General features: G+C 30.2%; 2 protein-coding genes across 2 annotated transcripts in view; one reads left to right on the plus strand and one right to left on the minus strand.

Annotated features, from left to right (window-relative positions):
* The window catches only part of LOC129234502 (cell division cycle protein 123 homolog), a 35,597-nt gene extending 27,232 nt beyond the window's left edge, over nucleotides 1-8,365 (plus strand). The window contains exons 9-11 of the mRNA XM_054868503.1: nucleotides 2,728-2,835; nucleotides 3,769-3,903; nucleotides 8,231-8,365. Of these exons, the coding sequence (XP_054724478.1) occupies nucleotides 2,728-2,835; nucleotides 3,769-3,903; nucleotides 8,231-8,293 (306 nt within the window). The 3' untranslated portion in view covers nucleotides 8,294-8,365. The remainder of the gene's footprint in view (nucleotides 1-2,727; nucleotides 2,836-3,768; nucleotides 3,904-8,230) is intronic.
* A 16,181-nt stretch (nucleotides 8,366-24,546) lies between these two features.
* Nucleotides 24,547-27,879, minus strand: part of LOC129228512 (muscle-specific protein 300 kDa-like) — a 143,514-nt gene continuing 140,181 nt past the window's right edge. The window contains exon 16 of the mRNA XM_054863195.1: nucleotides 24,547-25,158. The gene's annotated coding sequence lies outside the window, so the exon portion shown is untranslated. The remainder of the gene's footprint in view (nucleotides 25,159-27,879) is intronic.

The following is a 27,879-nucleotide window of genomic DNA, read 5'->3' on the forward strand; positions in this document are numbered from 1 at the left end:
TCAAATGTGATGTAGAAACCTGATGGTAAGAGGATAATTGCAGCAGTTTGGAATCCTTGCCCGCCGCGAAAAAATCAACAGCTTTTCTCAAATTTGTACAATCATTCTCTAAAGGGCCCTGCCAGAATTCTCCAATCGGGCCCTGCATGTGCTAAGGCCGGCTCTGGCTAAATGTTTGCAATGTTTTTCTGAGGTACAAACAGGACTTAGTTTTCAAAAAGAAAAGAAAAGTGCTTCAAAAAGAAAAGTGCTTTAAATTCTTCAGAGTATATAAATATTCTGAAATTATTTTTAATCTTTTAAACTTCATTGAAAATGAAGTGTAGAACTTGGTCTCCAAGGAAAATTGGACTTGGGAAATTTCTGTACTTTTCTTTATTGATTTGATTTTCCAATGTTTTATATAATTTGTGATGTACTGAACATAAATTCTGTCCCATTGTTAATTTATGAGATTTTTCAAAAATTAAGATCATCTTAGCTTCTCATATAATTGTATATAATACTTTAAATGGTATATACCCAGCTAAAAAAAAATCTGCAGAAAATCTTTTTAAAAAATCTGCAGAAAATTTAAGCATAGTTGGAACATGCTTTCAAAAGAAAATCTGCAGATTTTATCTGTAGATTTTTTGCAGAAAGCGTGTTCCAAATATGCTCAAATTTTCTGCAGATTTTTTCTGGGGATTTTTTTCTGCAGATTTTGTGAAGAAAGCATGTTTCAAATATACTTAAATATTCTGCAGAAAATCTGTAGATAAACTGCAAAAAATGTACCCAGCAAATTAAAAATAGTAGATAACAATTAATAAAAAATGAAATTAATGCAATAAAAATCCGAAAACATTTTTAATTTTAAGTTTCAACATTTCTTTAATAAAAATGAGTAAATTCACTGCTGAGTGGTGTTTCATGTTCGTTTAACAAAACATATAATTAAAACTTGAACTACGCAACCAAAATGAAATTTTAAATTTTATTGAATTGAAGCTTATGCAAATTGAAATAATTACACCAAATTCGTCACAAAAATACATTGCTATGATTGTAAAATTAGTATAAAAGTTTCAAGACGAAATAATAAATAGAACAATTTGTAAAAATTGAAAATTTCGAAAAATTCCTCCAAATCGACCACGTGGTGGAAAGTAATTAAGTTAATTAGGCTGGTTATTATTGAGACATCGTAACACATTTTTTTTTTTTATTAATGGATATTGACAACGTAAATGTTTACTCAAAATTTTAAGTCAATCGGTGAAAAAGAAAAAATTTCAAAAATTAAAAACCTCCGATTAGGCATAACATTTCAAACTAACCCTAATATACTATACACTTATTGAATAAAAGTTAATTTAATCAAATAATAATTGGTGAATTTTAAAGTGTCTTACCTTTTTGTGAACCGAGGCATGAATCCAATATGTTTTCATGGGTTTCCAATGATGGAACTTGAAATTTCCCTAATTATTTGTTTCCGTGACGGAGCAAAAAAACAATACGCGTCACCTGGTCGAGGGGTAATCTACTCTCGTAGCCTTGTGCTTGTGGCACCCGAATATTGCGGGACGGACCGAGGCCTCCGTGGACGGTTAGAGGCTTGGCGTTCGGTGAGTTTGTACTCGAACGGCGCGCCGTTCGAGAACATTATTTCAAGTCATATTTGTTCTTATTTAATTTCAATTTCCTGATTTTTCTCCAAATGAGACAAATTTGACTCTGTTCTAATCCGTATCCTTCTTGAAAATGACATTTATGAAAACCCTTTCAAACCATGTAATAATTTGCATTATTCAATATCGTTTTGTTTTCAAAAAAAAAAATGATGTATTGTAATTTCACTTTTATTTGATTTGAATCATGCACTTATATTAAAATTGATTTTCATGTCATATTATTTGTATAATACAATAAACAGACATTTTTTTATTTGGTAAATGTTTCAAACGTGTTGAAATGCTTTTAAATTTCAATTTAAGTTATCAAAATATAAATCAAAGTTCTTGGGGGAAAAGTTTAAGTAATTTATTACTGATTTTAATAAGAGAAACAAAGAAATGTGCTTAATTTTCTAAAAACTGAAAAAAAATAAATAAAAAAATTTAAAGTGTGAAAAACTTTTATGCTGTAATAAAACTTTAAGAAATAATTTGAATTGAAATACAGATTTCTTTTTGGTGACCATAAAATATCTACAAACGTGCGAACTATTTAGAGAAAACTGTAAGAGAATTTTTTGTGTAGATTTTCTGTAGATCTAATTGAAGAAAATTTGCAGATTTTTTTTACCTTTAAAAAATCTGCAGAATATTAAAAGAAGACTAAAAAGAAAACTTTTTTGTGTGGATTCTCTGCAGATTATTTTGAAGACAAAAAGCAGATTTTGCTTGTCGTCTAAAAATCTGCAGAAATCTTGAAAAATACTTCAAAAAAATTTTTTTTCTGCAGATTTTCTGAAGATTATTTTTAGCTGGTTAATCTCTGACTCTGTGTTGTAACACTGTATCATTAAAGAATAAGTTATATTAGAAAAGCTCATCCATTTTTGAAAACCATAAAAGTCAACGTTAATTATCAGTATGGAATTTATAAATGGCATCAAAAGTTTTTCATTTCAGTATAATTGTATTTCCTTTAAAAAAATTTTATTTTGAGCCACAATTACATTGTGAAATGCATTTCTCAAGAATAATGTTTTACATGTAAAGATTTTTCCTTTTTTTCTAGGGTAAAGTTTATTTGATAGATTTTAATCCTTTTGGGAAAGTTACAGAGCCATTGATGTTTAATTGGGCTGAACTCTGCAATGGATCTGTCAATAGAGACAACAATGGTGTATGTGAATTTTTATACCTATTAATTAATTTTGAAAATGATATAGCATAAAACAGGGTTTCCATACAACCAGGTACATATTGTTTTGATTTATGTATGTATGTACATGCATAATTAATTCAAATAATAATTTAAATAAATTAATAAAAAAAACTCTGTAACACACAGTTTGAATATAGAATGATATGAATTAAGAGAGACACCTGTATTTGGTTTAAATTTTAAAAACAATACAAATTTAATATAAATTGGTTTCAAATCTTTCTTCTTTTTAAATTAAAGCTGACATAAATTATATGCACTGACCATTTTTGGCCTAACAAAAATTTATCCACCATGACATCTACCTAACACAAGGTTCGTTGTCCCAAGTTTTTTTTCCCCTACAATACTGTCCGTGGTATAGATCTGAGTAAGAACAATTTAGCTTTTCATTTCCTTTTCAATCCTTACTTTGGTGTCTCTGGAGGAGTTTTTTGAGAAAACCATAATGAACAGTTTAAGGTTTCTAGGTACATGTGTACTGCACATTGAACCATGAAGCTTGACTCATACAATGAATTTGAATCAAAAATATTTAAAAACAATTACGTTTTTTTAAAAATGTCAGTTTTTGATAGACTATCCTCCCACAAAATTTTTTCCACCACAAATTAATGCGAATCATACTAATATTTTTAATGGCCACTATTTATTATTTCATTACCATGTCGTGAGTGACAATGGCTAAACTTGGTCTTTTGTTGTAACTCCCTGATTAAAATCGATTATTATTTTCAAAGCATACCTCAGTTGCAACTGATTGATTGTCACATGTTGATTGTTCAAAAAATTGTCATGAAATGCTTAAAGTCCGGAAATCTTATTAAAAAATAATTTAATGTTTAGTAAAATTCAGTGCAATATTCTTCTAAGTGCATCTAATTCCTACAGCGCCCTGAATTCAGGTACATTTCGACCAACCATGGTGTTCAGCCAAGACCTCTCAGTTACCACGCTATACCCAGAGACATAGTTGACATCAGCACTGGCGAAGACAGCTTAAAGTTGGTGGATCTAATACGTTTAGTGAGTATAATTATGTCTTTGATTAATGATTGACAAGAATATTTTTCAAATAACTACATTCTTTTCTCTCTCTCTTTTTTTTTTTTTTTTTGGTTGTGTGATACTTTGGTGGTTCGACGAACCCAACTGAATATTGTAAATGCACTTATTTTCACAAAAATGAAGATATTGGTGCTTTTGAGAACTGAAAATTTCTCTATTTTTTATAAACAGAACCAAAACCAGAGTTAAAACATCTCCGGTTTCTTAAAGTTTCGTAATTGCAACTGGCTTGTGAAAATTAAAGCCTTGGGGAAATATGATCTTTTACAGAACTAACAAAAAAAAAAAAAAAAAAAAATCTGGACTGAATATTTCTGAAAGAAAGAGAACAGTTTTGGAAATTTAATATTTACCTTAAAAAGTGTGTAATTAATAAAGTCATTTAATTTGTTATTCTTATGATTAATTTAGTCATTATGGGATTATTGGCCAACTATCAGATTAACAGTCTGAGATTGTCCATTTTGGCTAAAATACATCTGTGAAATAGTGTACATTAGGGTGGTCCATTAATTTTTCTTTTTTGCTAAAGACAAAGTAGGGTTTCCAATCCCGAGCCGAATTCAGTCCCGCAGGATTTCGGGATTGTAAAGTGTTAATCCCGCAGGATTGACGTTATTTAAAAAAAAAAAATTACAGAGAAAAAGTTCTGCTTTTTAGAATGGACTGCTTTTATTACTTGAATTAGTAGTCTTCTTGAATTCCGTACAGCAATTCTAAAGCACTACAAAATCAGATCCTAATTAGCAACTATCGTTTGGTAAGCAAAAGTGTGCCGCTCTTATGGGATGGTAAAGAATTTTTACTCTAAAAATAATGCGCTTAATGAAAACACGTGCCGGTGCTCCATTGCAATTGGTTTTACTAAAATTAAGAAACTGTGGACAGTTAGAAAACGATCTGCATTAACTTCATCACCTTCTGAAATAGATTTCTCTCTTCTTATGCTGGGGTTTTGTACAAGAACTGCAAATTTCAAACAAAAACGATGTTTGTTGGATATGTGTTATGCTGTATCCAATTTAACTTGCATTGATAATACCTTTGTTGCTTCATTAACGTTGTTCACTGTATCAGTGAATTTGATTCATTGCAACAAAGGTTGAATACTGCTTGATTTCACCATTTCACCAAGTTGCAGTCTCAGTAAAAGTGTTTGGATAACTTCGCAATTTTACCTCTCACTTTACAGAGGAACTCAAAAACATGAGCGGGGGGGGGGGGGGGTGGAGGAGAAGGGACACCTGTCAGCCCGGATGATGTTAAATGATGGGTGAAATTTTCTGGTAAACAATATGAAGGGGGGCCCGTAGAAGTTATTTAACGAGCCCCAACATTTTTGTGCATGCACATGAGCAGCTTAACTTACTGCATTGTCATGAGAGTCATCCTGTTTTTCATACAAGTTTCTGTCACCCCTTTTAAAGTTGTGCAAATACATAAATAATTTCAGAATTTTCATTGCTTTCTTCTTTGGAGTGCACTTTTTGTAACTTTTAAGTTTTGAGTGCATTACTAACGCTTACAGAAGTGCTCCAACATTGCATTCAGGCTACTCATCAGTTTTTAGAGTATGTCATGCACTTTCTCTATTTTTTAAGCGTAATTTACTGGATTTTAAATTTTAGTGATGGTTTTTAAAATGCTTAGAAGTTTTATGCATTTTCTCAATTGATGAACGTATGAAAATTAAAACTTTAAATGAGAATACCAATTCATTCTCAGAAAAATATACTCTATTTTTATTGTGTTCTGAAATGGTAAATCCATTGTTGGTCATATGAGGGACACAGTTTTACTTGATCTTCTTGTAGATGCTTGTGAAAATAATCGTTTTATGAGCGGCAAAAGCTGGAAAATACTTGAATAAATGAACACTCAGGAAAAATGAAAATGTCTTCTGATTAATGTATATCATTTTATTTCTGAGTCATATAACTGTAAAAGTGGCTAACAGAAGAAAAATGAGCAAAACAGTTAATGCTAAATTAACTCCACTAAAATTGATAGAAATGTAAACTGAATAAATAATGAAAGAAAGCTTAGTTTTAAGTCTACATATTGTAATTATAATATAACAAAATAAAGAGTGACTTCAGGTTGCATTTACTATTTTGAAGACTTTAGTTTGTGCTGATTGAAAACATCGGATATATATCAAAGTATCCGATATATATCAAAATATCATGATATTTTCAAACCCTACCCGCAGGATTGCGAGCTAAATCCCGCTAAAAATCCTGCGAGATCCCGTGGGATTTGGGATCAGGATTGGAAACCCTAAGGCCAAGACTGTTCGATACTTGCATAAAATCACTGTTTTGAAATTTTAGCCTTCTACTCTTTATAGAAGATGGTGTTCAAACGCCCCTTATTTTTACTTTGTCACAATTTCTGAGTTAAGAAGATGTTAGTTTGTTCTGAAGAGATTTTTTTTTGTCAGTTTTTTTGATTTTTCAATGTATAAATATTGGTTGGAACAAACTGGGAAGTTTTTTAATTGGTTGGACCTGGCAATACCTTTGATATAATCCACCGTTTGCTAGTACATAGCAAAAAAAAAAAAAAGATTACAGTACTACCTATGCACATTTCATGCAATTGGTTTTCAAAAAATTCTAGGCATGTCAGCAGAGTTGTGGAAGAACTGCACAGAATCACACAGCAGTGGGATGTATAGAAAAAAAAATTAAACTTTAAATTTTGATACTAATAATATGAACACTGATGCAAGGAACTTGTATAATTAGAAAAACTAGTTGCTCAAAATAAACTATATTAGCCAGCCTGCTGTCATTATGTCATTGAAATAATCTTGGCAAAGATATTTGCTTGGTGTGTGCTTTGGACCATCATGTTTCTCAAAAATTCTACTCTTTTAGAAATTTAAAGTTAAAGCTTTTCGACAAAGAATTAAACAAAAAATCTTAAAGTTTCAACAATTGTCTTCAATTTACACACTGTGCTGCGAACACTCGCTGATAAGATAAATTTACTTTATCTATCAGATTGGTGGCACTCTCAGATTCAATGAGATCTGTTATTCACTATTCCAGACAGATGAATCCACAACACTGATGAAACTGCAGTCTCTGGATGAGATAACCAGGCTATTGCAAGTAGCTCGACCTTAACCCTGGCTTAAGGGCAGTAACTTGCTGCTTAAAGTATTATTAGATAGTGTATTTAATCACTATCAAATCACTATTTTAATTTTTACTAAATGTATTTCTTTGTTTTCCTTCTGAGTTCACATGCTCATGTGCACATAAAAACACCACGGATATCTATAATGATTTTTGTGTTAGTTTTCATACATATGTTTTCTTTTAGATATACTGCTAAAACCAACGTTCATAAGTATTTTCGTCCTTTCTCTTTTCTTGCCAGAAAATGGAAACTATCAAAGATAAATCTCTACCCATTGTTAACCATCTGACTGTGCATCCTGCTATTTCCACATTCATGGCGTATTTTTAAAAATTTACAGTAAACTTCCAACTATCGTCAGTCAAATTATCCGCTGGTCTTTTCACAATTTTTTTTTCAAAAATTGATCAGTCATTTAGTTTTTTTAAAACTTATAACTGTATCATTGTTTGTTTTTAGCTTTTACATGTGTAAATTATTTTACATTGAATGGTAGTAGATGCAATATATCAATGTTTTTTACTATTTTTTAAATGTAAGTGTGTAAGTGTTATTTATATTATTGTATACAGTAGTATTGTTTTTTTTTTTTGGATTATCTGCAGTTACCTTGCCACCTATTCCACAAATAATCGGGAGTTTACTGTATTTTGTTATTTCATCATTAACTGTAGGCAATGCAAGTGTTTAGATTAACCGCTTGATCATTCTAATTCAATCAAGAAAGAGTTTTACCGAAAACGCATTTTTGTTGCTCATTAAATTGGAGAGAAAAAAAGAAATCCTGCAGAAATTTGAACTTGGTGCCAAAAATTTGAAGTCAAACTTTTCCGTGAACTTTCTTTTAAGATTTATCATACTTAGCATACTTTCTAATGTAATTTGTGTCACTTGAGTTCACCTGTTTTTATATTGTTTTTTACATGTTAAAAATATTTTGAGCCGACATCGTAAAAAAAATTGAACAGCCAGAGGGTTAACTTTATTAAGTCGGTTTTAATGAGTCAAGTTGATCACTCTCAGTTTGTCACACTATCATGACTTTAAGGCTTTTTAAACTGTTTTATAAGGAATGTATTTCCAAATACAAACAATATGTATTTATATATACTTATATTATTCTTTCTTTGAATAGAAACTTGATGAAGAGAATCGAGATCTTAATGTAGATACTGATGAAAGAAATGGAATCAGTTAACTACTCATATAGTATGGTACATTTATTTGTAAGTGTATAAAGATCATTTTAATAAATATTCATATATTTTCCATGATAAAATTGTTTATTTTTTGACCTTGTTTTGGTTAAACAGATGCAAGTAGAAACAGAAAAATATCTTATTCTGTCTGTTTTATCTCACTATTTCCAGAACAAGCAAATTTTCTGTTTCTATCATATTTATTTGGCGAACTAACTTTTAAAACAAAGAAGGAAAAAAAAAACAATTTCTCACTAATAAGTTGTAAACGACTATAAACCTGTTTCCATGGCAATTACTATCTCTTATACATTGTAGAAACTGTTCTTTCACAATTAATTTTAAAAGTTTATTATTTATGTTCCCAAAACTTGGAAGTTAAAACAAATTCTATCTGAAAAATTCTTCCTTTCAATTGTTACTAATATTTCAAATGTGCTTCAAGTTTGCACCACCAAAATGGCAAAAAAAAAAAAAAAAAATGCTGATTTTTGCCATTTTTAATGAATATCTCCAGTAATTCAAGTCCTACAAAGACAAGACCCAGCTAAGAACACTCGCAATCAAGTCACCTTTCGAAACAAAAAAATCATGCAAATCAGTTCATCTGTTTATGAGCTAAGGTTCCTCAGACCAACACACACAAACATAAGCAGATACTCACGTCAAACTTTTAGCCATCTTCCTTGTTGCATCAGGAATTAGAAACCAAATATGATTTAAAAACATTTTAATCCGCATGAGCCAACTTGCTCTGGGGAAAATAAAAACAGGAGAGGTGGTGGGTTCATTCCCTCGTTTATAATGGTGGAAATAAATGCAAATCCTTCCATTTCGCTCTTTAGTGAAATTTTTAATGCTCAGTAGCTAAATTTTATTTTCCAGATTTTTTTTTTTTTTTTTTGTTTTGTATAAATTACTTTAATATTGTCAAATTTTATTTTCTTACTTAATAATACTAGGAATAAAGTAGTATCATTAGGGCTAACAAGAGGCCATGTCATCAAAGTCGAGAACTTGGGGCTTGACTCGAATTCAGTCAGGGTCGAATTTAGCTCCATGCTGCCCCTAGGCAGATTTGAGAAATCTGCCACTCCCTCTCCCATAAAAAAGCAAAAACATGCAAAAAAGTGTTCCCGAAATTTAAACTGTCAAGCTTATGAAGAAATGATTACGTTTCACATTCAGGGGCGGCCTGATGGGAGGTCACAGCAGTCTCCCAAAAACTCCTTACTCGGCAAATTTTGCGGACAATTCAGAAGATTTAGAGATTACATTGCAACATATTCTTTTTTTAAATTCTAAAAATTGTTTTTTAATTATACCTAACATTCCTTCTCATTAGATGCTATGTACAAATGTATGATATGCGTGTAAACTCGTGTTTTATCCAGGGCTGCCGAGAGCTCAACCGGGCCCCAAGGCAAAATACTGACTTGTGGGCCCCCTCCAACCACGAAAAAAAAATTATTCTGTTCACTGCCCTCACCTCTTATTTACATTTCAGTCATCTCAAGTGCGCCTTCTATACTGGAACATCTGCTTCATAAAAATCCTAGGCGTCATACCATGAGTTAGTGTGCAGTTGGAGAAACAGAATCGTATTCGGAAGTTTTTCTTCTCAAAAAATATTCAAAAAGCTCGTTTAATTTTTATAAAACGCTAACCAATCTAATGTTAAACAAACATCTCAATAGTTGACACTTTCAAAATTCGTGAAATAATTAAATTTTTTAAAGGTAAATATACCAAGAGAGAGAAAGAGAGAGAGAGAGATGTCCTATATTTTTGTTTGGAAGGGGGGGGGGGGAGACTGTCATTACTAGTATCACACAATCAAATTTAAAGAATTGCGTTGAGCTGAGAAAGAGAAATAACTAGATGAAACTACAGTCGTAAGCGTACACTGTAAAAAAAATTCAGAAACCTTACTGGTAATTTCCAAGGAACGTTTCAGGATTACGCAGGTTTTCACTAGTTTCCTGAAAAAATTAAGTATCTTTGTCAAAAAGTTTCCTGAATTGCTCCTAGATGCACAAATGCAGACTTCTCACTCTCGGGGAAAATATTTTTAACTACCAGTTTAAAGATTAACTGAACGTATTTATTAAGTGTATCGGCCGAAGCACAATTAATCTCGGGAGCCCGCAGCTTTGCAAGAATCTTCTAGCAAGTGAGATGCTTTGTACTTGCAGTTCTGTTATATCGCTGGTCCTAGTAGCTATAATGCTTTTGGAGCCTTCTTGGCAAATCAGAAGGTGCCAAGCGACTACTTAAAGCCTACTTAAGTTTTCTCTGAAGGTTCCAGAAACACGACTGTCTTTAACTGGAGATATTTCTGTATTATTTAGAAAGGTTTAAGGATGATTTCAGGAAGCTTACTGACTTTTGTCGGAAAACACTCCTGTTTTTTGCAAGATATGTTTCTGGCAGAAATTGGGCACATAAGCTGCCCATTATTTTTCAGGAACTTTTCTGAATCGTTTTTACGGTGTAGCATTGGCAAAGGTCCTCCTCCCCCGGAAAATGTTCGAAACTCTAGTTCTAAAATTGCAGTTTACATGAACACGGGTAACGTTAGGAGGAGGAGGAGAGGTTCAGGTGCCTTTATAAATGATTAAAGCCTGTAGAATCTGCCTTTAAAATTTCTTGAAATTAAAGTCCTAAAAATGAAATTTTTGATGATTTTTAACGAAAATGAAGAGGGGGCGGGGAGAGAGAGAGAGAGAGAGGAGGAGGATCGGGAATGCTCTCTAATTTTGCAAAAATTGAAATGAAATATCCAAAAAATGCTATGTTGTAAATCATCTTTGTTAAAGTTTTAGAAGAAAAAGAGGTTCGGACAAACCTTCCCCGGAAAAATTTTGAATTTGAGGTCCTAAAAACGCAATTAAAACCCCACTTTGTAAACGTTAGGGGAAAAGCCTTGAATTCGGAACCTCTCCACTGGTACTTTTTCGGAATTGAAAATCGAAATTTTAGATGTGTTTTTAGGTTGTGGCGGGAGAGAGAATTGGGGGTACTCTCAAGGATTTTTTTAGTCCCAAGTTAAAAACAAAATAGTAAATTATTTTTGTTGACAAGCAAAAATGTTCGGAGAACCTTCCTCCGGAATTTCTCTTGAAATTTAGGTTTTAAAAACGAAATTTTATCTGATCTTTAATTATGTGGAGAGGATACTTGGCACTAATCTGAAATTGATTTTTAATTTTAAAATTCTAAAAACCCATTTCTTGGCTATTTTTGATAAGTTAGGAGATTAGATGGGGTTCAGGACTCTTTGGGGAATAGTCCCAAAATTAAGTCCTTAAAAATGTAATTACAGAACATCTTTCAGGATAAGGGCCGCAGTTTAGAGAATCTTTCACAGAAATTATTCAAAATTGAAGTTCCAAAAATGGAATTTCAGACAATTTTAGATGATGTTAGAGAGAGGTGAATTTGGGACTCTTTGGTGGAAATTTGTAGGGATGGAAGAGTCCCTAAACCAAAATGAAAAATAATCTTAGAGGATGTTGTGGGATCAGGTACACTGGTATAAGAGGGGGGAGGGGGAGTGCTGCAAGCCTATAACTCTTTTCTTGGATTCGCCAACAGCGCTCAAGTATTGATACTACTCTAAAATGCCATTTTCCCCTATGTATTTTAATTTTTAAACTATGCAGTAATGTATTTTTAATGTAAGGATAATGTCACAACCTCATAAGAAATGCTTGGGGGTCGCGACCCACAGGTTGAGAACATGTAGCGTGCATCACCCAACCATTTTTGAGAGCGGGTAGAAAAAGGAAAGCGCAGGACAAAAGGAGCGTGCGCTGTTTGTTATGGTGGTCCCACCAGGACCGGATTTAGGGGAAGGCAGGCGGGGCTACTGCCCTGGGGCCTCCACAATAAATTTTTTACAAAATATCCTAACTTTCACGGGTCAGCAAATTTTTAGTTATTTCTCCCAGACATTTTTTTTTAAATTTCTACAAAGAACGCTTGGACAAAAATAATATTATTATCGATATATCAGAAAGCCCTGATTGCAAGCATCCATTTACTATCAATTTTTTTATTTGATCAAGCATTTCAGTGGCAATATATATTTTTTTTCATTCATTTAATTTGTAATTTGTACCTATGAGTTAAAGAGAAATAAAGTAAGTAAAAAAAAATCCGAAAAATGGTTTACTTTGCAGGTCATCCTTACAACTTCTCGCTTCTTGAGCTCAAAAATTTAAGAATTATTTGACGAAATGATTTGAATGGAAATTTCTATATCTATTGAACATGTCGATTTTCTCCCGCTTCTCCCCCTCCCCTTTTTTGACACTTTTTAATAGTAACGAAGAATTCAGAATTAATCATTAAAAATCTGTCATAATTTTCTTAGATTGTATGGGGCACTCTTTTTTTTTTTTTTTTTTTTAAATCAAAGAAAGGATTTAGCCCTTTATGTTATTGAAACCCCTATAATCTATCAAAGTATCAGATATTTTCAAAAATATAATGATCTTTTTGAACCCTGATTAAGCGCCTCCACTCCTTCATTGCCCCGGGGCCTCCACACTTCCAAATCCGGCCCTGGGTCCCACTACAGGTCGTTTTATTTCCCAATAGAAAAGTCTCTGCAAGTTAACCCTCTTAAGAACTGGTCCATAAGCACTTGATGCTTATGGACCAGTGATGAATTAATTTCATGAACATTAGAAAAGCCATATTAAGAATGTGGCCGACTACTGGAAATACAGAAGAATTCTCTACCCAGTAGTCGGCCTCCCCTTTAAAAAACAATTGAGTTGAAGCAGGAAATTGAATTTTCATTGAAACATTATGTTATACACTCCATTAAAATAAAAGTTACTCAAATTTGCAGTAGAATGAAAGTAAGAAGGATACTTGAAGTGTTCCCTTAACTGAAAAATAAGTAGAATGGCAAACTAGGAAAATGGACACACAATTTAAAATAAAATGACTCATTACTAATTCAAGAAAGGTACCCAAAACTTAACTGCCATTGGTTGATGATTAGGGATAGGTAAATGAATGTCGGAATACGTCATATTCGATTTTGAATAAAAAATATACGATTTATTAGCAGATTTATGTCAATATGGCTGAGTACTGGAGCCTTGGTTCACTACTGGAGCACTTACCCTATTAGTTTTAATAAATCGTAATTTTGTTTAAATGTCTTTAAAATTAATAATTTAAAGTACTGTATTATTATTTACTATTTAAAATGGTTATAAACAAAATATATATACTACCATGTTGGGCACATCGTTCTTTTTTTAAAGAGTAACAATGTATTTTAAATGATTGTATGGCAAAAGTATTTATTAAAGAAGCTGACAATTACAAAACAATGTGATAGTATTTATTTAATTCCTATGGCTAAATACATTGGAATGCCATGAAAGCTATTTACAGCTTTTTTTGTTGTAGTTGTTAAAAGAAATTCATACACAGTAAACAAAATATTTGTACAGTAACTCAAAATAAATGTACTTATTTAAAAAAAATAGGCCTTATCACATGAAACAACTTTCCAACAAAATCATATTACCTTATTAAAAAAATAAGAACTTTCAATGATTGGAATAAAGAAAAATAAAAAAAGAATTTATAATTAAAATAACCGTGTAATTTTATTTATTTTTTTTTGGGGGGGGGGGGTGACTTGTTTAATAATTTAAAAATAAAATTAAGCTATAAGAGTAAAATTTTTAAGTATGAAAATAATTTGCTTCTCCTTTTTTTTTCGGAAATTAATGTTCAATCAATAAAACATTTTCATGTATATGTCAGAAAATAAGTTATTACAAATGGCATTGAGTATTCTATGGAGTTCAATGCATAAATACATTGAATGTTTTTATGTTTAGTTAAGCAAAATTCAAATAACAATTTCTGCAAAAGATTGTCAAAAATTCATTCCATTAAAGTAGGCATAACCATTATGTTTAGCTGAAAAATGTACAGATGTTCCCAAGAGTAAATTTGACACTTTATTTCAAACTTGAAAAAAAGGGGAAAACCATTTTTAAAAAAAGGATAAAATTTATTTAACAGCAATAATAAAGAAATTTTTAAAAACTACTGCATATCTGAAGAATAACTCACATACTAGGCAAGATGATCAAGTTGGTTATGTGATAAGAGAAAAAAAAAAAAAAAAAAAAAACAGCAGATTTTTATGAAAACAAAAGGTATCATATGCTTACTGCACTTACAATCTGAGATTTTTACTATGTAATTCTATTTCCTCTTCTTACACAGTGCATTCATTTCATAATTCATATTCAGATAGGATTCAATCAACATTAATCCTAATCCTACGTAAAACAGGTAACTTCATGTATATCACTATTTCTAAAAAAATATTCTACAATAAAATATAAAATTGGGGTAAAATTTTTAATATTTCACAGATTTGTTACAGATTCACACTTATACCGTCTTAGTACATAATAACTATGAGATTTTGTCTCCAAGTAATCTTTTCATGCACACAAACATTAGTTTTATACACTGTTTAACATAACATTGCATCATTTCATTCATGCAAATTGGCAGAACAAATATGCATTGTATGTTTGATCACACATGATTAATTAAAAACACAATATATAAGTGAAAAATTAAAATTTTGATAAATTCATTTGATATGTACTAAAAATAATCATTTAAGTGTAACAACAATTGATTGTATACATTCACAATCCAAAAATTTGATATTAAGTATCATTGCTTCAACATTGTATTGTAGAATTATTCTTATTTGCTACTGACTTGTCTTTTTTGTATTGAAATGTAGCAAAAAATAAATGAAGATACGGAAGTGATGAAGTTTTGGAATTAATTTTGTTCAGTTAAGTGAAACATAGTTTTTGTTTCTAATAATTAGGCATAATAATTTGCTATTCAGAAAAGGGATTTTTATAAAGATTTTATTTTTCCAAATTGGATTGAACTATTGCGATAATAACTTTCATCCAGTTATTATTGATTATTCTTGTCAATACAGTATTTTATTTCTATTTACTCACTTAAAACAGCAATTTTACTCTAATTTTTTACAGTGACAATGCAGATTCTCTAACTCAATGTTCTGCAACCTTTGGCTTCTATTAACTCAGAAATAATGACAAAACTATAAAACGACCCTTTGCATGTCGGGGAAAAAATGATGCAAATGCAGGAAAAGTAATTTGTTTTACACATATATTTCATTTTTTTACTAACGATTTTGATTTTACTACTAAAGATTCTTTTGCTCTTGATTTTTGTTCATGAAAGTGGCCATCTTTGTTTCAATTGATTTAATTTAGGCAATCCTATTTGCTTGGGTCAGTGATTTGAATCAATTTCTCCATTTGTTTTCATATGCAATCTTATTAAACAGTTGAAAAGCCAGTGTCAATGAAGTGTGCTGTTGCAAATGGTAGTTAGTAAGTAGTTCCATAAAGATTAGTTATGATTGCAATTTCTGACCAGTACATAACTGGTTGTAAGTTTCGACCCAAAACCTCAACTACTGAAAATTGGGTTGCGCCGCAACAGTTCTATCCACCTCTCTAACTTATTATTTGTTGTTTGACTTACGGAATCTTTAATTTGTTTTGAACATTAAAAGATATATTTCTGACTTTCATACCTTTTTTTAGCAACTCTTTCAATCTTCTAAATGGAGTACATAACTTTTAACTTTTGGAAACTTCAAATGAATTTCATGAATATGATTTTATTAATTTTAGATTATACTAATGTATTCAACACTGAAAATTTATTTATTTTAATTAGTAATATTTCAATTTTTCTAATACTGTGTGCTAGAGATAATGCTAAAATATCGATTTGAAATCTAAAACATTAAAAAAGAATTGCTTATGAAAAAAAAATTTTTAAAGAAAGGGGAAGGGGTGTGTTTCTAATAAAAAGCAAATGGTTATGTTTTCTAACAAAGACTTCAGTTTTAATTTTATTTTCATTAAATACAATGTTAGAAGCAATAAAATTACAATAGAATCCCCAGTAGGAGTCCATTTATTGTACGTTTTAGCTTAAAATATTACATATTATTACCTACAAATGCTTAAACGTTTACTATTTGATTTTAAAATTTAACAAGAACTAGACTAAAGTTTTATTCAAAATGCATTTTTCAGTTAAAAACATTATTTTAAATTGCTTGAATATTTTCTTTTGTTTTATGTTACTAATCTTCAAACAAATTTAAATTACAAACCAAAAAGAAAATATCTTCATACTTATAAAAAAATATTTTTTTTTTTTGATGTGATATGTTAAATATTATTATACATATAAAATGATTTTTTTTCTTTTTGTTTAAAACAAATTTCATAGAGATTCATAAAGATTAAATAGCTGTCTTAAATTACAATACAATTTTTTTCTTTTTAAAGGAATAGCCTCAAGGATATGTTCCCTACCTTAAAGGGTATTTTTCAATTTCAAATACTAGCTTATAAATATACTATTACATGCATTTTCTGTACATGAAAACTTGAGAAGAATTCAACTTTTGAAATAGTTGCAAAAAATTCAATTAAGATTAAATTCACAAGTATATGCTTATAATTCTTTAAATATTTTAACCTTAAAGCAACATATTTTTAGACTTCAGTGTGTGAGTGGATTTTGTTTGTTTTCCCCTCTTACATTCTTCAATGCATAACTATTTAGGACATCTACGCAAATAACTATTATGTAACAATGTACTCTAGAATGTTTGTAAATTTTTACATTATATTGACACACTTTGAAATATTTATTATATACAATTCACATAAAATGTAGTGTGTTCAACTGTGTTAAGAAACATCTTGTGTGAATATACATCTTAACATATAGATAATGCCATATTTCATTTAAGTTTCCTGGTGAATATAATGTACGCAAATTTCTCAACCAATGATATATTTACTAGTTGACTCTAAACACAAACTTTTGTAACATTACATTCTCAAATGCTTTCAATGCTAAACATTTTTTAAAAACATTACTGTAAACTTGAATGTATGAGATAACTAATATAAATGCTTTTCGTTTTAATAATAGCATATAATAATTTCTTCGAATATATTTCCTATACAACTTGAAAACGTGAATAATATTTTATATTGTCACATAAATTTTTATACTTTAATAACCTTGTAATATTGAAACATGCAGCAAACTGTATCGTGGCATCATCTTAGATGCTGTTTCACAAAAATGTGGCTAATCTCAGAATTTTTGCTTTCTGTGAAAATATTACTATTTAAAACATTTATCAGAGTTGTAGCTACATATTTGTAGCTTAAAAAAGTTTTGAATAAAAAAAAAAATCTCTATCTAGCCAATGATTTTTAATTTTCCAATTGAAATGAAGGATAAAAATATAATAATATTTTTGTATTACATTTTACTAGAAACTAGAAAATATAAGAATAAATTAGAAATAAAAGTAAAGATTCTTAATCTATTAATAATTTGCTACCAGTTTGAGAGACAGACACAAATGCAAAGTTTTTTGTAATTTTCCCCTGAGCTCTATATTTTTGTGACTGTACAGTGAAAATTTCCTAGACTTTTGGTTTTACGTTCACTTATGTAAGTTAAAGACATTTAAGAGAGAGTGGTACTTAAATGAACTAAAATAATCTTATTTTTTAAATTCTTTCAATAAATTTTCTTTTTGTTACATACTTATAAGTGAAACTAAAATTTTTATTCATGAATTATAACAAAAATTAGTTACAATAGCTCTTAAATATTTTCAAGTGCGTTAAATAATTATTTAATCAGTTCAAATGCTTCTTAGGATTTGAACTGAAGATTTTTATTTTTAATCATTTTTCCCCCTACTTTTGAAGTTTTTATGTTCAAGAAAAGGAAAACTGTACTGCTACCCCTCTTGTACAGGAATTATGTATATTTGTTTCCCTGTATAAATCAATTTCTGAAAACTGTAGCGGTTTCTTATAACCCTAGCACATATGTCAATAATTCTCAACGCAAATGTGTACTTAATAGATCTAGTTCACTTCAAAATCTTTTACGACTGATTAACATTAATATATCTTATATGGACACATTACAAATAAAATCAGTATTTTTTCTGAACACTTTTCTTTATATTATTCATTGTAATCATAACATCATGTATAACTTTAACTGACAGTTAATTTGTTTGTGAAAACAACAAATTTAAAATGAAATTATTCCTTAATGCAGCAAAGTTAAATTTTGAATTTCAAGTTAAAAATTTAAAAAAAAAAAATCATTTTAATGGAAATTTGGGACTGCAGGCACTTCATTAACTTTTATAAATAACAAAAAATTCATATTTTATAAGAATGTATCATTCATAATAATTATCATCCTAGTAATTTTCAGTCTTTGCATAATATTAGCATAGGAACAACTGTTTGTATCCACAAAGTAAAACTGATAATACATGTTTTCCAAATGACAATTTTCACTCAAAATGTGGAAATATTTGACGATGATCCTTTATTTTAAGCATACATACACAACATACACACAAATGAATATTTACAACATATAATACAAATAGATACCTCTAAGTAAAATGTATTGCACAGTTTAAAGCTATGAATACGCATTTTCAGAAAAATAATCAGGTTTATTTTGAGGGAAGGGAAAATGCGTTTGACCACCTTTCTAAATTCAGCTAAACATTCAATTTAAATCAGAGTTTTAAAATATAAGTTTAATTTTGTTTCAAATTTTTAGAACGAACAATTTGAATTTCTTAAACATTAAAACCTTGGGGGCATTTTAAAAATCTTCTTAAGATTAGTCTTTCTTGGTGCCCCAAAATATGTTTTTAATCTCTCCAACAAACTTTTAATGAAGAAAATAAGTTTTCTTATTCCATTTAGTGTTCTAAACAATCAATTCATCAAAATTGAAAATAATTTTGTTTTTCAAAATTGTTAGACTCTTTTAGCATTTTTGGCAAACATCTGATTTCATGTTTTATGTAAACAATAGAAACCATAAATTTCAGTAATGTCATCATTAACTAAATAGCTTGTAACATTTATTATTTTGATGTATAGTTTGTGTAGAAAAACCGGCTTTAAAAACAAAAACTTCATAAAAATTACTTGTCTGTTTGGATTAAAATGACATAATATGAAATTTAATATACAATTTAATTCAAAAAAAGTTATTGAAAAATTAACGCAGTTAGCATTTTTAATTCCATGTCTTTTTTTGCTTTGTTTTTCTATAACGCCAAAAAGCTACCAAAAAGGTCAAAACATTTCAAAAGAATTTAAAGCACCAAACAGTTACATCATATTACATAGATTTCTTTTTAAAACTATGAAACTTTTTAACAGTCAAATATTAATTCAAACAGTCAACAATACATTTCATATTTGGAGTACAACTACATTCCACACATTAATCTCTATAATGGAGATACTGACCAAAATGTATCCTAAGCATTTTGAACAACATTTTAATTTTATTGCAGGAAAAACTGCTCAGCTTTAAAAAAAAATAATTTCATACTTTGGTCAAGTATTTTATCCTTCATCTTTAGCAGGTATAAATAATTTCATCTTACGTGTCTTTTTCAATTTCCTTTTTGAAATTTTGCAATGTGTATTTAAAAAAAAAAATTGTTGAACTTACACGAGAAGTTGCATGCTTTAAATCTTAATTATAAACCACAACAGCTTATATTATTGAGTCAATTCACTCTGATCTTTATTAATATTACCAATTAGTGTATCTCCATGTAGTTCTTTCTTACTAACAGAACGGAAACGTCTTCACATTATCATTGCATTGTTTTTAAAATAATAAAAAGAAAAGTTTATTAATAGTTAGCAGAAGTGTAGTTCTCTGGAATTGGCAACATGGTAATAACTTCAAAACTGATAGTACTCAAAAAATAAAAATAGTTTTTCGTTATTTCTTTCACTAGATAAGTTTCTACTTTTCACACACTCCCTTTTGAAGCACTGGAAATAAACTTTAACACACATGTTTTTTTTATTGCAAATAGCACCTAGCTTAATTAAGCTGAAAGTCAGAAATGCAACAAATCAAAGGATATATAATTGCTATGGGGAAAAATATTATTCTGAAGTGTAGTATTACTCTCGTAGCACTCAAATTCTTTTCAATAAATGACATCTTATTTGGTATTACAAACTGGGGTAAATTCGGCCTTTGCAGGTAGCATTGACCCAACAATTGAAAAATCAATCAGTGCTACCGGTGATGATTAAGTCAAGTCAGTGCTGCTCCTATTAGGCCTTTGAAATGAATAAGTAACAACGACTCACCTGTGTCTATGATACATTATGTACAATCTCTTTTGTTTAGTTGGGTCAATGTTACCCACAAAGGCCAAAGTTACCCCACTTGAGAGTACTAATAATAATTAAAAGTAATTCAATGCATTTTTAATGCAGATACTATGCAATTGTTTAAACGTACCAAATGTGTTTTTTTCATTTTTAATAAATAAATAACAATAATAGTGAAAAATTATTTTTTCTTCTCACAAGGTTACAAATTAGATCATTTTGAAAGATTCTTTAAATTATACTATTCACAAAGCTATTTGTAAACTGATTAATTTGTTGTGTTAATGTTCAAATTTCTTAGTATCTAAAAATTTAGCACTGCAGCATAAATTATTTTATTACTCAAATTTGGTGATGGAGAAATGTACAATAATTTAGCAATGAACTAATTTTGTGTGAATGAGACACCTTTAAACAGTCAAAATTTTTCTGAAGTGGGATTTCAAATGACTTCTATTATATAGTTAGAAACGTGCATCTTAACTAAAAATAACTTTACTGTTTGAAAAAAAAAAGCATAAGAAATATGTGCTTTCAAATTTTATGAAATTCTAAACAGTTAAATGTTCAAACACACGGCAAATAAAATATCTAAAAAAATATCACAACATACATTTTTTGTGGAACTAACTTGTAATAAATAAACTGTAATAATACAACTTATTTAATTAAAATCATTTTAATATGTAACTGCAGTATTACTCGCTTATGATGAAAGACACAGTTTCCTTGTTTTTTAAGTATTTTTGCAGTACAAATTTTCATATATCAGTCATTCACTTGGTCAGTCTTTATACTTGGCATACAGTATTTACTTGAAATTTACTTAACAAAAGCCATATTTAGACATCATAATAAAGTCATCTCTCACTATTAGCATTTGCATCATGAATAATTTGTAGATATTAAGTGCAAAGCTATGACAAGGACAGATCCAGAAATTTTGCAAGGAGGGGGCGATAGTTTTTTTACGTATCTGATTTACACCCGTTTGAGGAGGGAGGTAGGTTTACCATCATTTTTCATTTTTATTTAAAAAAAATAGAATGTTATAGAGATTTGGCTAAGGAGTTCTCCGTACGTATTCCTTTTCTTTTCCGTTGAAAGAAGTATTCTAAGCTTGCGTTTTATCAATTCAATTTTGTAATAATTCCAGGGAAATGTTTCGAAATCCTCTATCACTAACATCATTGAAGATTATCTAAAATTGCGTTTTTTGGAGCTTCAGTTTTGAAAAATTACTGGAGGAAAGTCACTTAAGCCATTCCTTCTTCTGAGACCACATGAGATGTCTACAATCCCATTTTAAAGAGTTAAATTTTGAAAAATGTCCGGAAAAAAGCCTCCTAACTCTTCCTCTTAACATGACTAACGATAGTCTAAAACTGCCTTTTTGTTGAAACTTCAATTTCTATAAGTTTCCAGGAGGAAAATTTTAAACTCATTCCTTTCCTTAACGTCATCAAAGACAGCCTACATTTTGGTTAAGAACTTCAGTTCGGAAAAACTTCCTGTGTAGGGGCGACGGGAGCGATCACCCCTCCCTTGAATCTGTCCTTGAGCTATGAACACCCTTCCCCCCTCCCCTACAGTTAATAAGTTATACTGAGAGCTTCATTATGTGCCCTCTTTTATTTTCATACGTTAAACTAAGACATTTTTTCTAAACAAGCATGCTACAGTTAAGGTCATATATACTTTTGACGTATTTATTTATTTATTCTTATGATTGGGTAAATAAGACTCTAACTGTTAAGATAGTTTCTTAACCAATATTTTACAGCTCAGAAATTATTTAAATAACTATGACAACTCATGTTGCTTCTTTATAAGTAGAATAGAATCAAGGATGAAAGAAATTTCATTAAAAAAAACTTCATAACTCAATACACTTTTCTTAGGATTTCAGTAACTTCCATTACTACAATGAAATAATTGAGACACAACATGGTTTATAAATAGGATAGCATACCCTAGAAAATATTAATGAACGTTATATTTCAAACAAAACATCCAATGCTAATTTCAGTTTTTCAACTTTCCCTCTCTATAGTTATTGATAAAATGATTCAAAAATAAAAATTTCCTAGCAAAAAAGACCCTTGCAAAATTTTTCTCACTGCGTTGAAACTTTGCTTAGATGTACATGCAACACTGAACTCATTTTGTTGGGTTTAATCCCTTGCATAAACTTAATTATGGTTATATGTGACTTATGATAAGCGAGTTATACTGCAGATCATATTTCAAAAGCAATAAATAATCTTTGGATACATAATCCTGAGATGCAGATAGATTATGATTATGGTAGAATAAATAACTATGCTCAAAATATATGGCACTTAAGGTAAATAAAAATATATACACAATTAAATAAAAATAATACATTGTTTTTAAAAACAGACAATTATAGTATGACTGCCAAGTCTTTCTCAAAACTAGCCATATTTTCACCAATTTCTTTATGTGGGATGATTTTCAAATTGTAAACAACATAATCATAAATAAATTCAGAAGATTTTTGGTTATGAAGGTTTTTGACCTCATTTCAGGCTATATATATATATATATATATATATATATATATATATATATATATATATATATATATATATAATATATATATATATATATATATATATATATATTCCTTCATATAAAAACATTTAAATTTGGTAAAAAACCAAAATGGTTCAACATATAAGATCAAAAAATTCTGTCCAGCACAATTTAAACTGCAAGAAAAATTTTTTAAAAAAAGGTGGAGGGAATGGCAACTTTCGTTATGGCACAAAATGTTATCGAAACCTCTGTAACTGGAAGTCACTTAGGAAATTATATCATTTTCCCCCCACAACTATTAAATGATAGAGAATTAAAAAACATCGAATTTGGTGAATGTATAGCTTAATACAAAATTATGTTTGAGACAAACTTGACTACCAAAAAGTTAACTGTAACTGCCTTACAAAAAAAGCTTATTCATGAGTTGCCATATAAAGAAATGTGAAGAGATAAATTCTGCTCTGGTACTTTTAAAAAATCCAAGATTTTATGACTAGAAAAATAGGTTCATAATTCAAAAGGCTTTTTTTTTTCAATAATAAAACACTATTAAAAATTATTTTAGAAGTTCACTTGTTTTCGGTCATAAGTTTTGGTTGTCAGGTGTTATTTATTAACAAACCCTTGTAAAAGTTAGCACCTTCACAATGGCTAGTTAATAAGTTATTTTTATGGAGGTGTATATAATAAAAGCAAGCAATTACAGAAGAATGTTAAGCATTAGCTCAAATCTGCAACAATTTGCGTCTCAGATTTGACTATCAGAATGTTTAGTAAAACTCTTAAAATTTTCAGGTTGAAGTTTTTATCACTCTGTCACCAGTCAGAAGTAGTAAAATACTTCTGTGACAAGTGTTAAATATATTTCAAATGATACCATTTAACATCATTTATATTCTTAAATTGTAATTTAAAGTCACTGAAGAAAGAATTCTGACTCTATCACATAAACTTAAGTACTGACCAAATACAGATAATGTCTTCAAAAATTGACCAATGATAAACTATTTAGTACCTTGCATAGAAAAATATTGCATGTGTGAAAAATTCATTAATTTTGTTTAGAAATACTATTGGGAATTAGTGGCAAGAACTTAAATAGGAATTTCATAAAAAATAATTGAAAAACATTTCCTTTTGAAATTTATTTTAAAGTAACATTGTGTAATGTAAACAACACATTTTTTCAGTGAAAAATTACTGCATGTATTAAATGGTTTAAATAAACAATAAATATGCTTTCCTTAAAATTAAATTTTAAAAATTTTCTATGTATTATATTTAAAACCTAATTTTCAATTTTCAGACTATTTCAAGTTTTTTTATTTTCATTTTTTGGTTTTTAATTTCTAGAGTAACATAACATGTTATATTGCTCCATTTTCACTTAATCTATTAAGCTTCAATTGTATTTATTATCTCTTTAAAAAGCAAATGGGTATTTAGCCCGATATGTTTTTCTTAATAATTATATAAGTGTGTCTATATGTTTACTTAAGTTGATTTTTTAAAAGTTTGATGTGTAAGAGTTGTTGTGCGACGAAATTTTATCATCTCAACTATTCTGAAGGGGAAGAGCTGGAAAAAATGCCATTCTATATTTGGACAGTACTTACACAAATACTTTCTTCTGCAAGTATGGCAACTGCACGACTTTCACAGAGAGTATATGGCACCAGTGGCAAAGAGCAGCACAGCAGACTAGGCAAAGCAACAATTGATTCACTAGAATAGTTCATGGCAGTTAATGCACACAGCTTCCGCCCTGTTTGGGGGGGCGGGTGATATGAGGGGTTGTTCAGAGGACCTCTTGCTCGTCCGAAGGGAGTGAGATCACAGAGCAAGTCTGAGGAGTCGCAGCCAACTGGAAGACAAAACCAGAGAGAGGGTTGTGATGGCGAGCAGCGTTTCGAGAATTGGAAATTTGTTTTTTGGATTTTTCAGTATTGCCATTGCTGTTAGAGAGAGAGAGAAAACAAAGTTAAGAGACTGAAATTTGAAGCATTTGTGTATGCTGCCGTGTGCAGGTAAACGGCAGTAACTGCAGAAACGAGTTTTCGAGATATTTGAAGAAAAGCGTTTTGGATTCAATACTAACAATAGGGAAATGTTGAAATTAGACGTCTTTTTCGCCCCTTTTTTTCAGAGGAAACCAAATAAGTGAGCTTGTACAATAAAGATAAGGTACAATAGATGTCAAAAATTCAAAAAAATGAAAACTGAAAAATTTGCAGTTACTGCCCTTTACCTGCACACGGCAGTATGTTCAGGGCCAGATTAAGGCATGGGCACATGGTGAACATGCCCAGGGCACCAAAATTGGGGGGCACCAAATCTGTAGGTAAAATTTTGATTTTGGACTCATTCCATATTGCACTATAGCAAGATGTTCATATTAAATCTAGAAAAAAAAATCCCTGTAAAAATTTAATCTCTTTCGCAAATCCCAAAACCATTCCATGTTTGTTCTATATTTACAACACTTTTTCCATAGATAATTTTGATGTTAATGGCTTTTTCCACCGGCCAAAGTTTGACAACGTCTTATGTTATCATGTTTAGTTCTCGTAATACTATGTCACTCCTATTTTTTGTAATATAAGGTAACACCAAATTTAATACAGATATATTAATTACGCAAATACCAAGATATTTTACTGCTCCTGCATATAAAATAAGCTCAGGGTGAGAGGGGGGGCACCAATTACATTTCATGCCCAGTGTCTTCAAAAATTTTAGTCCGGCCTTGGTTATGTATGTTAAAATATTGGTTCAGTGAAATAGAATTAACCAAAATAAAGGGTACAGGGGTACCCCGTCAGTCATATAAGGAAACAGAACAATGATACAATCTAATGGTTACTGAAGTATACTTTTCGAATAGTTTATCATCTTTTGACAAAACCCCTAAAGTTAGCTAAAGTATTTGTTTAAAAATAGGCGGTACTAGGGAAAAAGCCCGCCAGTCAAACATTCAAATTTGTTTTTTTTTTTAAATTAGTTTTTTTTCACTCACAGGGTTTTCCCCTTGTACTCTTCAAATAATTTTATTTGCATGAAGAATCTCCATGTACATTAGGCAAAAAAACCGGAATTTAAAAAGAGGAAACCTAAATGCAAATTCAAAACAAGAATTAAAAATTTTGGTGAGAATACAGGTTTGCAAACATAATTCCAAATACAAACAACACATCTGAAAACTTCTTTATCAAAAATTAGTCATCGACCTTGGAACAAAAACAGCGTTTATCGTGAAACATTAATTTTATTTTCTGTTGAATAAGTTTTCCTCTTTTTCTTGTGAAATTTCTGATCAATTACTTACAATCAATCCTAAGCAACCTATCTGCTTTTACTCAATTGGAACACTCTTTTCCCCCTCATTAATTAAAAGCATGCATCCTCAAGTGTAACTTTAAAGCTTTTCAATACTTTCTCAAAATTGAAACTATTTTCAAAAAATTATTTCTGTTAAGTGGACTTAACCCACGAAGTTGGAAGAATTTTAATTTAAATTTCCTTTAAGTTACTAGAGATGTAATCTTTCTTTAGGCGAAGCTTAGTGAAGGAGAGTTGTCTATGAAAAGAATTTAAAGAGGCATCCTCATATATATAATAGCGAATGATCGAGTAAGGCTCCTGATATCATTAACAATGATGTGGATGTTATTTTGAATATTTTGTGGATGTTATTTTGAATATTTTCAATGCTTCTTATAACTAGGGGACGGTGCCAGAGGACTGGAAGCTGGCTAACATAACGCCACTCTTCAAGAAGGGGTCTAAAGGTATTGCTGGGAATTATAGACCTGTAAGTTTGACTTCGGTGATTTGTAAGATTTTCGAAACTTTGATCAAAATTAAGATCATGATGTTCTTAGAGACTAATAGTCTGTTGACTAGTTTGCAGTATGGTTTCAGGAAAGGTAAATCCTGTACTACTAATTTATTGCATTTCTACGACAAGGTTACCTCAGCTTTAGATAACAAAAAATGTGTGGATGTTGTTTATATTGATTTTCAAAAAGCTTTTGACAAGGTACCGCATGTTGCTCTTCTCAGCAAGTTAGCTGACATTGGAATAGGAGGAAAAACTTTACTTTGGGTTAGAAATTGGCTTACTGGTAGGAAGCAAAGAGTAGTTGTGAGAGGAAATCATTCTAATTGGAGTGATGTTTTAAGTGGGGTTCCTCAGGGATCAGTTTTTGGGCCTCTTTTGTTTATTATATTTATGAATGACATCAATGAAAATATTTCTGGAAGCATGAATTGTTTTGCTGACGATGTAAAAGTTATGGGGATTGTCGAAAATGAAGAACAAGTAAAACAGCTGCAAGAGGATTTAGATCATATTACTAAGTGGGCAGATAAATGGGGTATGGCAATTAATGTAGGGAAATGTCAAGTGCTACACTTAGGTCATGGAAATAAGCGTATGAGATATCGTTTACAGGGTTCAGTCATAAATCAGGCAGAAAATGTTATGGATCTGGGTGTCTTTATAAATCAGGACTTCAAGTTTAGTCAACAGTGCAGTATTGCTAGTAACAAAGCCAACAAAATGCTTGGGTTCATCAATAGATCTATTTCAAACAAATCTAAGAAAGTTCTTCTGCTTTATATAGGAGTTTAGTAAGACCTCATTTGGAGTATGCTGTTCAGTTTTGGTCGCCTTA

The sequence above is a fragment of the Uloborus diversus genome, chromosome 1 (genome assembly GCF_026930045.1).
Source record: "Uloborus diversus isolate 005 chromosome 1, Udiv.v.3.1, whole genome shotgun sequence".
Lineage (NCBI taxonomy): Eukaryota > Metazoa > Arthropoda > Arachnida > Araneae > Uloboridae > Uloborus > Uloborus diversus.